The 11247-nt window shown below is 44.7% G+C and overlaps 2 protein-coding genes across 3 annotated transcripts; one reads left to right on the top strand and one right to left on the bottom strand.

Annotated features, from left to right (window-relative positions):
* Window positions 1-2088: 2088 nt before the first annotated feature.
* On the top strand, window positions 2089-5940 carry pou5f3 (POU domain, class 5, transcription factor 3). The gene is made up of 5 exons (XM_076143350.1): window positions 2089-4114; window positions 4219-4330; window positions 4620-4750; window positions 4980-5144; window positions 5245-5940. Exons 1-5 carry the CDS (start codon window positions 3344-3346, stop codon window positions 5503-5505), a joined length of 1440 nt encoding a protein of 479 aa, XP_075999465.1. The 5' UTR covers window positions 2089-3343; the 3' UTR covers window positions 5506-5940.
* Window positions 5941-7350: 1410 nt separating this feature from the next.
* On the bottom strand, window positions 7351-10286 carry fut7 (fucosyltransferase 7 (alpha (1,3) fucosyltransferase)). Of its 2 annotated transcripts, XM_076143348.1 has the most exons (3): window positions 9962-10286; window positions 9374-9425; window positions 7351-8983 (listed from the first exon to the last, which is right to left on the bottom strand). In XM_076143348.1, the coding sequence occupies exon 3, from the start codon at window positions 8945-8947 to the stop codon at window positions 7871-7873; it is 1077 nt and encodes a 358-aa protein (XP_075999463.1). In that variant the 5' UTR covers window positions 8948-8983; window positions 9374-9425; window positions 9962-10286; the 3' UTR covers window positions 7351-7870. The 2 variants fall into 2 exon arrangements, with proteins under 2 accessions (XP_075999463.1, XP_075999464.1); XM_076143349.1 differs by lacking the exon at window positions 9374-9425.
* Window positions 10287-11247: the final 961 nt, after the last annotated feature.

Raw genomic sequence — 11247 nt, forward strand, 5'->3', positions numbered from 1 at the left:
TGTGAAGGTGGGTGTCAAAGGCAGAGCTGAGAGGGAGAAAATCAAAAAGCCATCAGACTTGTTTGTGGGGGACGATTGTGGTGCTCAACAGGAGGGGCGGGGTCGGGAATGTGCTGTTATTACTTAATCAAACTGTTTAAGAAGGCTTAAAGTAAGAGGCTGAGTCTCATATTCTTTCATTTTTCATCTGTTTGTTTAGGGATTCCCATGAAGTAGATGAGAGCTTGAATCAGAATCAGAAGAGTTTTATTACAAAGTAGGTTTTAACTTACAAGGAATTTGTTTTGGTAACCACATGTATTTGGTAACCATGTCAACGCTGTGTGTGATACCGACACGTTCTGAAGGCAGCGAGTGCAGCGAGATTAGAGAGCTAATCTGGGATTCACTGTCACGCATCGAGAAAGAAAGAGAGCGAGAGAGAATACATGTTTTAGTGACTTAACTGCCATTGGTGATAGTTTCCAAACCAACTCGACACACACACACACTGAAGTGTACCAACACCCTGCTCCGAGATCAAAGCTATTTTGGGTTTCCCACAAACTTCACTATTACCAAAAATGAGCCTCTGTCGTGATTGACACATCTGAATCTGTGTCACATTTTCTGTAAATGCACGATGTGTGATGATGGTGTGAGGCAAGATGGAGGCTTCATTGGTGCGGTCAGAATGGTTTCAACACATACACGCACACACACATCACTGCTGCTGGTCTTTCATCTGCCATGTTCTCTGTGGGACTGTGTGGCTGCCCTCTGAGAGCAGAGCAGATCTCTGAGGTGTCTTGAAGAGGCCACTCAAAAGAACTAAAGACAAGATCTGAGACATCTGGGGCCTTTTCAGCTCGACCCCTCCTCACCATCTCCTCCTCACTGTACTGGCGCTATTCAAGAGCAACCCCCCCTCCCCTCTTCCCTCCTGCCTGGAGTCTGCTCCTCTCTCTCTCTCTATCTCCCTCTCACTGTTTGTCTTTTGCATGACAATTGTCCTCCCCAAGTCCATGGCCCAGGACAAAGCTTGTATAGTTGTGGTTTGATGTCTTTTAAGCCATTGACTGGCTCTTGTACATGCTTCTGGGGGGAGGACAGAGAGGACGGATCCCCCCCCACAAGGGCCTCGCCTACATAAGTTATCACATGAGGTCGTTAGATAACTACAGGGTGATGAGGACAAATTTGAAGAACATGATTACTGCACACAGAATGAACACATGTCAACAATTTAATTAGATTATTCACCAATCACACATGATTAATCAAGGTTTAAGTGAATAAACCTCCCAGCTGAATTAACTTTGACTGAATGAGGTTTATGCTACAGTTTACTCACACTAAAACAGAAACACAGTTACACACTACTTTCTGCTATTTCCACATATAATTATCTGTAAAACAAATTACAAATCGATCTCATAACTTGTAGGTAGTAGCAGAGGGGAATGTTGGTAGAGTTACTGTGTGAGTATGAAAACCCTCAGCTGAGCTGAAAGTGCATAGATATCAGTTTAAGAAAATACATTCAAACCTTTAATTGTTGAAATTTTTAATTCCCTCAAATGTTTCAAAACTAAGGATTTCTAGAGTTTGGTAGACAAACCTTTTTTAAACATAACTCTCGGACTGATATCATTGCATCATTAACTTTCTCCCTGCTCACAGTGATACTGATACTATAAAGGGCTCACATCTGGATCTCTTTACTACTAATGGGGTATTTTTAATTTTTCCTTCATTACTACTTCACATTTGTAGTAACCTCGCGTCCTTAGACCTGTTTGGCACCTTTAGGCCTCCATGAACCTGCAGACTACAGAGTGAAACTTGCCTGGCCTGGTGTTTGTCCCAGAGGAGGGGGTGGTGCAGGGCGGAATCAAAGGGTTGCGACTTATTGTTTCAATCTGAAAAGAAGCTAATGGTCGACCATCGCAACTCGGGATCTGCGAACCACGGGGTGCCCCGGGGCCAGGCCGCACAATGGCGCCCCCCCTCCCTTCCCGCAGTGCGTCTTCCTGCCGCAATCTGCAGCCAACGACTCGCACTGGGGGAGCGCATCTGCATCGGTACGCGGGCCCTCCATGCCTTTGAATGGACACCGATCAAGGCTGAATGGACTTCACCTGAATGCTGCTCGGGTTTATTGCTCACCTTTGCGGTTTGCTTGTATTGCAAATCTGCCCGGGAACTCAAAATCCAACTGCCAGAATAAAATCTCACCGTAACCGATATAAAAAAAAATTGTTACTATACAAATATCCAAATTCTCCCTATCACCCCATCTCATTTTAAGCCGTTAGAATAGAAACCCAGATAAATTAACGTTATCTCGCAATGACCCGTCACCGTCTTTGTCCCATCGGTGCAGTTTGTCTCAGATATTTGTGAAACACTTTTCTCAAAGCTCTCCAGGCTCAATATGTTTCCATTTGAACTCAAACAAGCTTTTTACAACAAGGCAATGCCTCTCACTTTATAAATGTCCAATTTAAAAACCATCGTTATCGTTTTAATAAGACTATTTTATGAGCTGTAGCTCAATATATTTAAATGAAAAATTTTAATTAAGCCATAAGATTCTTCTACTCGGTTTTAAGTTCTAAATAAAACATGACTCAATGTATTTATTTGGTGAGTTGAAGGATAATTACTCCAGATACTCTCAGCCATTTGTTGGTTTAAGGCTTGGTGATTAAAATTGAATTCGATCACGGTTTTCATATCAAAGCCATCAGTTTAAGGTGGAATGATCTCAACAAACAGTACAATCAGAGTATTCTGATGTATGTATGAGGTTATACTGTTACAGTCATGTTTTATAGGAGACCCGTGCCTGCTTAGCAATGTAAATATGCCTGATAAATATTCCAGGTGACTTTTCCTCTAAACACTTTGAAATGGTGAAGTGTAGATATGTTCCAGTGTGAAGAGTATGCGTTGCAGTTCGGGGGAGAAAACAAAAGTTCGATGGCGATTCTCAAACAGACCGAAAGTCCCGCCTACTACTTTGGGAAGAATCAAGGTCATTCACAAATTCACTATCAGCTGTTTGCAATTGTCTGTGGCAGCCAATAGGCGAGGAGATCAGATGATCTCCACCACCCTCTGCCCTGATCTGCAGGAGCCGGGGAACAGAAGAGCATTTGAGCTTGAAGGTGAGCAGAGTGGAGGAGGTGCAGACGACCTCATGGACTGATATGTTGATCTAGACCCAGAGCTACCCCACTAACCCGGACCAGACCAACTCAGATCAGACATGCTGGTTTGAGAACAACCATCTGCGACGTTTAACATTTAGTGGCCCACTGTTTTCACTCTGGAGTTTGGCTCACACACCGCCTGGAGAATGTCTGAGCGATCTCTGACTCCAGTCTCGGACTGCAACTCTCGGCCTTACGATTTCAGCCGAGCGAACCTCTGCGGACACAACATGGGTCCGGACGTCTCTGCCAACGCCGCGTCCCTGCAGCTCCCTCACGGCGTCCTGCCGGACCCGAGCCTGCTGTACAACAAGCCCGCTTATGGGGGAATCACGGCGGCCCCCGCGCAGACCTTTTTCCCGTTCCCACCCGTCAGCGGCGACTACCGGGGCGCAGGCGACATGCAGGTGGGAGATTTCGGACAACCTAAACACTGGTACCCCTTCGCCGCACCGGAGTACACTGGCCAGGTGGCCGGGGTCACGCCGGCCACCCAACCGATCAACCTCAGCCCCCCCATAGCCGATACTCGGGAGCATATTAAGATGCCAGAAATCAAGGCGGAGAAGGATCCTGGCATCGACTACACCGCGGAGATGAAGGCGCAGCAGTACCTGACGGCGCAGGCCTCCGCCTCCATGCCCCACGGAGTTTACTACTCCACGCCCTGGACCCCGACCTTCTGGCCCGGCCTCAGCCACATGACAACGCCCGGCAATAACAACCCAAACAACCCATCTACATCCTCCGCGTCCTCGCCCTCCATGTCCCCGTCACCCCCCGGTAACGGGCTGCAGGGGAGCGCGTTCTTCAGCGGGACTTCAGCCCAAACCACCAGCGGGCCCCAGACGCAGAACCCGACCTCCTCTGCGCGAAGCAGCGGCTCCTCCAGCGGGGGATGCAGCGACTCCGAGGAGGTAAGACCGCACCTGCATACGCCTTCTTCGTTTGAAGTAAGGTTAAGTCAAAATGTAGGGGATGATAATTGGATGGACCATCTTATGTATTTTTCATCTTTCAGGAGACACTTTCCACTGAGGAGCTCGAGCAGTTCGCCAAGGAGCTGAAGCACAAACGCATCACCTTGGGCTTCACACAGGCAGATGTTGGTCTCGCCCTGGGGAACCTTTACGGTAAGACTGGGTCATATGGAGACAAACACACTCTGGTTTACACTTAAAGAATGGCTAGTCATGACCCGCTCAATGGACCGTTTAAGTTGCCTCTTTCAATCACATTTAAGTTGCAAAGGTTATTGGTGTTTTCCGCAGTCACAAGACTTATGAAGATCTTAAGACTCAAGACTTGCATTCTGAGAAAATCTTCAGTTGAAATTCTGACCTTCAGCTGTCAATTTGACTTGAACGTTCAGAACTTACTCAATCTGACCTCTGATTTCTGATCCCTTAACTGTTTGTGCAGGTAAGATGTTCAGCCAGACGACCATATGCCGTTTTGAGGCTCTCCAGCTGAGCTTCAAGAACATGTGCAAGCTGAAGCCTCTTCTTCAGAGATGGCTAAATGAAGCGGAGACCTCGGACAACCCTCAGGATGTAAGTCTACTTCCAACAGATTTGCAATGGATATGACTCACTGTCTCCCATGGGTTTGCGTAAGGGAAATAGGGAAGCATGGGAAATACAAAACAACGCCATCTAGTGGTCTTAACCTTTCAGACCTCAGCTGTGCTCGCTGCATTGAATGTTTTTGGTTATCAAGAATGCTACTTCACAAGTTCCCGGCATTGTGCAACGTCATAATAACATGCTTTGAATCTCTCAGATGTACAAGATCGAGCGGGTGTTTGTTGACACCAGAAAGAGGAAGCGGAGGACCAGCCTGGAGGGGGCGGTGCGCTCTGCTCTGGAATCCTACTTCATCAAGTGTCCCAAGCCAAACACGCAGGAGATCACACACATCTCAGATGACCTCGGGCTGGAGAGAGATGTAAGATGGGCCCAAGATCCTTCTTCACCTTCAGTGTATGAGTGGGTAAACGTGTGTTCTTGTTGTTGTCTGTGTGTGTAACGCGTGTTATTTCCCACAGGTGGTACGTGTGTGGTTTTGTAACCGGCGCCAGAAGGGCAAGCGCCTGGCCTTGCCCCTGGATGAAGAGTGTGAGGGCCAGTACTACGAGCAGAGTCCCTCCCCACTGAACATGGCCCCATCCCCCATTCCTGGCCAGGGCTACCCCGCTCCCGGCTACCCTGGGGGTCCTCCTACACTGTACATGCCTCAACTTCACCACAGGCCTGACGTCTTGAAGCAAACCCTGCACCCCGGACTGGTTAGTCACCTGACTGGATAAGCGTGTTCAGGTAGTTCCCAACCAGAATAACAGATTGCATCCTCACTTCCACCCAACTGAGCTATCTATAAGATCCAAACTCCAAAGCTTGAGATGAGCTAGTCACACGCTCAAACATCCCGGGAATTGAAACATTCTGAGCGAGGAGACTCTTAAGGGTTCCAGCCTTATTGAGTCTTAATGAGACTCCTACAGACACGATCTGCATCGAAACCCTACGGTTCAGATTCATAGTGTTCTGTGCCATTTGTGAAACAAACCTGTTGCGTTATTGATATGTGACAACCTGCAGCCATCTTGTGCAAACCGGTCCAAAACCTGTCCACACCAACCGCTTTGGCAAGTGTAACTCAAGAGAAAACTAAATTGGAACACTTGGTGTCATGGAAACAGGAGCTTTGAGCATAGCTTGTAATGCTAAGGTACCACTGGTGCCACAGTGTAACGGAATGATGGTGTTGCACATTTATAGCTTTAATAATTTTAGCAGAGTTGCACTGCATATTATCATATTGTGAAGTAAACTTACTGGAAAGGAACTTGAAATAGTAGTAGTTGATTTGGATGATTGTTACAATATACCGGGGTCTGCAAATGAGTTTATACTGGTGTTTGACCTTTTGAATGAATGAAATGTTCACAATGAAAACCTGGTCACTCCTATGCGTGGTTCCTGTGTTCCCTCTCTGTGGAGCAGCTTTGGGATGTTTGACTTGTCCGCCAGCTTAAAAGATGTAAATGAAGGGTGTTGTGATTTTGCACAAAGTGGTTTTGTCATGTTTGACACTAACCCTGTTTCTCTGCTTGAATGTCCCATATACCGTACAAATCCATTAACAAACTTTGACCTACAGTGTTACAAAGCAGTATATTGAGGGGAGGAGCTAAATGACGTGCAATTTGTGCCTTCACCGGAAAGTTTAACATTGTCTGGATAATGGTGAACAAACGAGCTAGAAGAGCCAAAAAAATATTTTTGTTTTGAAATTTTTAAGTAATTTTATCTTTATGTATTGTTTACGCTTGATTTAAAAATCAACACTGGGTGCTCGGTGGAAAGAAATTCTTACAAAATACTATTTCATAGTATTTTGTATTTTATGTCATTTTGAATATTTCTTAATGCCTAATATAATATTTCAAATGGTTTTGGGTGATTTGATTTTGGGAAATGATGCTTACGCTGTTTTCCGCCGCCAACAGCTTTATATGATATATTATTGTTGTCAAAATGCCAAAGCAGCCGTGAAATTAACAGCAAAATCCTTAAGTGTCACATTGGAACAATCCATCATCACACTTTTCTGATCAGAGATACTGCAGTATTATTGACCGCCCAGACACTTTTGCCTGAAGTGAGTAATTTTATATAGCAGTAAGTTTACCGACTTACTGGTTTGAGCCATAACTGTTACACCTCCTTATTTCAGGTGACACTTCCTCCACTCACCAATTTGTAAATTATAATTTATTGAAATGTTGAGAGACCCTGAAATGTTTTCACCTGAAACTGTTTAGTCTGAGAAACGTCCACCTTTTCCACCCTGAAACTGTCTGTCTGTATATATGCTGATTTCTTGATTTCTCAGTAAAATGTTTTTTGCACATCAAATGTCTGTCGAGTTTTGTTGTTGAGGGATTTGCATATGACATTTTTTTCATCACAGAAGTAAATCCCAAGAATTTTGGGAGGGTTTCAATGATTCATAACAGCAGATCACCTTGTTGAGTTCAGCCAGCCTCAGGGTTCTGACACCGCGAGGGCTGCATTCACAAACTACCACACTAAACTAAATTATATATATATATATATTAAAATTAGTCCACCAAAGGCCCGGTCCCTGTACAGAAACATGCTTTATTGTATGGCTTTAATGCATTTAAGATTTCACACAGGCTTACTTTTGCCAGTATCCAACCCCAAAGATTAATTTGTCCACAATTATCATATGGTGATTACACATTTCACAACTCCAAATAATATCTATGTGGATATAAAAAAATCTGACCTTTTGAATTTCAACAATGACTTAATGTACACATTCAAAAAAAATCATACATTGCAAACGGCGAATTGTTGGGTCTTTTGAGGTTTGTTTCCTGTCAGTCTACTGTAATGTGTCAATGGTATGGCCACAGACTGTCAGTTATTGGTTCAGCATCATTTGTGATTCTTATTTTGTTTGTGTTAGAATTAATTGCACAAACTGACAGAAACACAAATGTGAAACGGAAAATGTTTAACAAACTAAAGAATGGTGTTGTAGATGTGTGATCACAGACAGTGAGGTCATCCTATCAGTCTTAGATTTCAGAACTGAATGTGGTGTAAAACCCAGTGATTAACTGGCCACTACAGTTAAAATCAAACCCACTTGGAGTTTGGGGCGCTGACCCAGGCTTCCAGGTCAGCATAGACTTTGTACTGAGGTAACGTGTTGTACTGGGAGCAAACCCTACAGAGTCTCTCCCTCCAGTCTGCGAGGAGCTTCACCCTCCACAACTGCTTCCACCTGAAATACTCATCGTAGCGCTTCTTGTCCTCTGCCAAGTGTTTGAGATGTTCCCCCAAGGCCTTTATGGTCGCAAACTCATCAACGTGGATGAAGGACCTGGGCGGGGCCACTGCTTTGTAGTCGCTCAGCGACGCTCCCAGGACGATGGGCACCGCCCCGCCTCCGTAAGAGTTTCTCCACAGCTTCTCTGTGATGTAATCTTTAGTGACCGAGTTCTCAAACGCCAAATAGAAGTAGCAGTTAGAGATTGTGGGTAAGAGGGCTTTGGGTGACAGGGGTCTCCTTGACCAATGCCCGTACAACTTCACGGGAATAATGGCACGCAGCTGTTTGTAGACTTGGCTTCTCTTTTGTCGCTTCCTGTAGTTGCTTATCACCCAGCAAACCAAAGCCGTCTTATTCTGAGGAGCGGCGACCTCGCTTCCTTGCTCATCTTCTCCGTCCCTCCTTGGCAGCAGCTCGCCGTACGGGATGCTGATATCGGCGTCCCTCCTGAAGGTGATGGTGAGGTTAAAGATGTTTGCGTATTGCTGTAGGTTACCGTTGTGTTCAGGGGACTCTAGGGACATCCAGGCCCATCTCTGACCTGGAGGCCGGGGCAGGTGAAGGGGCAGCTTCTGGTGGCCCCTCACCAGCTCCCTGTTATGGAACACGACCACGTCAGCTGTGTTATAGAAGGAATGCTGCACCACCAGATGACATCGGGGGATGTGATAGAGATCCCAGCACACGTCACCGTCTAGGCTGTTAGGAAAGCCAAACGGCCAGTGCCACAGCAGGACGGTCACATTTCTATGGGCGCTCTGCCGAATGTCATTCTTATGACAGAAGGGGGAGAGAGTCACGGCTTTGAGATCCTGGATTTCCCTCAGCCATCCGCCGAGGAGGAAGAGTAGCAATACAGAAGAGAGGACGAAGCGCTTCATTGAGTTGAGACAGGTCACTTTAGTGTCATCACAGCCCTGTCACAGAACGATTGATCAGTGGGATTGTGAGAGTAAAAAGGTATAGTAGCTTTTCTCCAAATTAGAGAAGGAAGGTGTGTGATGATAAAAAGGCTCCATCAGAACTTCTGTTTCAACTGATAACCGCAGGACCAGTTTCACCAAGAGAGGCCAAAGGCTGTCTTCATAATTACAATTCGCTACTGGATCACTAAACCTAAACAGTCACCAGAAAAAAAAATTCTAACAAGTTCATAATGTATTTTCATTACCAGGCTAAGAAATGTAAAGAAATACACAAAATTCAAAACAGTTGAGCAAAAGCCAAATTAAAATGTAATCACTTAGGCAAAGTTTCTGTCTTTGTATGTGTGCATGACAGGGAATAAAAGATAAACCTATACATACCTGACATTATTGCACATATCTATTGCTCTGAAATTGTAGCCATTGGTGAACCCTGTGAAAATAACCCCAGAAACAAAAGCTTTTCAATTGCACTGTGACCTGGCAGAGTTTTGCTCTCGTCTGCTGGTGCAGGGGGCCAAACTGAGGCGCCGCACAAGAAGCCATAACCGTCTCCCTGCCTACAGAAATAGACCTGAAGTGACACCTGACCACATGAAGCAAAGATCCTAGCTGAAAGGTCTCTAATCCGACATTTCACAAAAGTCCCATTATTCATTCTTTTCAGAATCTTATAATTCTTACTATGTGTTTGATACAAAGTGATTACTTCTATAGTTATTTAATGAGCCTAGGCATGAGGGGGTGATTGATGTATCCTAATCAGGATGTGGTAAGAGGTTCATGCTTCTCCTGACATTTCTGCCGTTAGAAACCGCACAACAGTGTAGAGACCTTCATCCTTTACTAGGCGATATCAAAAGAACACATTTCTAGATCACACAAGTTAAAAAATGTACCTCATAAAAAACCTTGCAGAAGAACACACACACGCGCACACACACACACACACACACACACAATACTGACCTGATCAAAAGATGAGCTGCTGTCAGTGCTCCCTCTCCTCTCACCACTGATACCATGTTGGTCCCTAGTGATGGGGAGGAATAAGTTCAGCTTAGACTCTTTAAAGACCACATCACGTTATAAGGGCGCCGAGGTGTGGCTTCCTGACAGATTGCCGAGTGTGCTGTGAACTCTGCACCAAATGCTCGGATCCCAGCCCCATCTTCTCTTATTCCCGCTTTCTACTGCAGTAAGCATGGTGATAATGCGGCTGCTGATCTGTCAGCTACTCAGCCCCACATTCCGTAACACACGCTTAGAATGAGGAAATGTGTCATGGTACTGCCTGCAACTGCGAAATGATGTGGAAAGAGGAAGTGTGGAGATCATTTTTTTTTTTTAAAGGACACGGGGTCACACAAATGTGGTCATGCAACCATAAATCATCAGTGCTTCTTCCTCGTTGGTTTGAAAACTGTATGATGATGAATTATACGATACTGCTTCTACAACTCTCTGCCCGAGATGCGAAGTATCATCATAAATGAGTAAGATAGGTGTGTGTGAGAAATGAGGGATCGTATTCAGATGTGACTCATGTTGAGAGTCATTCTTCAAATGATATGTGTCCATTTCCTACACTTTCTTAGAGATTTTAAAGTGAATTGAAAGTTGAAGGAACTTGAAGAGACAGTTTGTGTGTGTGTGTGTGTGTGTGTGAAAGTGGCAGCTTTAAAGAATGTATTCCGCACAAAAATATACTATTTGAGCAGTTATACTGTGTGTTATTGCCAGTAAACAACTGCATGTAAATAAAGTAAATACTGCTGCTGTCTATTACAACTAAAGAAAAATGTGTAGAATCCTAAAACAGGATTTCACTTTATTCGGGCTTCATTGTAGTACGAGAGTCCACCAGGTAAAGAAATGTACACAGAGGTGAATAAGTTGATTGACAGCTGCTTGGTCTATGTCGAGGTTCCTCACAGCCTCTTAGAATTCAGTTCTAAGAATTAATCACAGAAAATCTTCACACTTCACCGCACAAGCTGCTGACATGTAGACCAGATGTGAACAGTATGTTAGGTTCTGCTGTGGTCAACAACAACCACAGTATTAAAAACTATGAAAATGTCAAGTTTTCATGATAGCAAACATTATATTTGTGAATCAAACAGTCATAGATCTCTACTGTAACAATTTCAAGGGTATAATGTACCCAAAGTGATACGTGTACCACAGTTTGAGTATCCCTGATCCATGCAGTATAATTTGTATAGGTCAGTATGCACGTGTTTGGGTTCTTA

Source organism: Genypterus blacodes, unplaced genomic scaffold (genome assembly GCF_046128005.1).
Source record: "Genypterus blacodes isolate CSIRO-AG114 ecotype Tasmania unplaced genomic scaffold, CSIRO-AGI_Gbla_v1 ptg000023l_1, whole genome shotgun sequence".
NCBI lineage: Eukaryota > Metazoa > Chordata > Actinopteri > Ophidiiformes > Ophidiidae > Genypterus > Genypterus blacodes.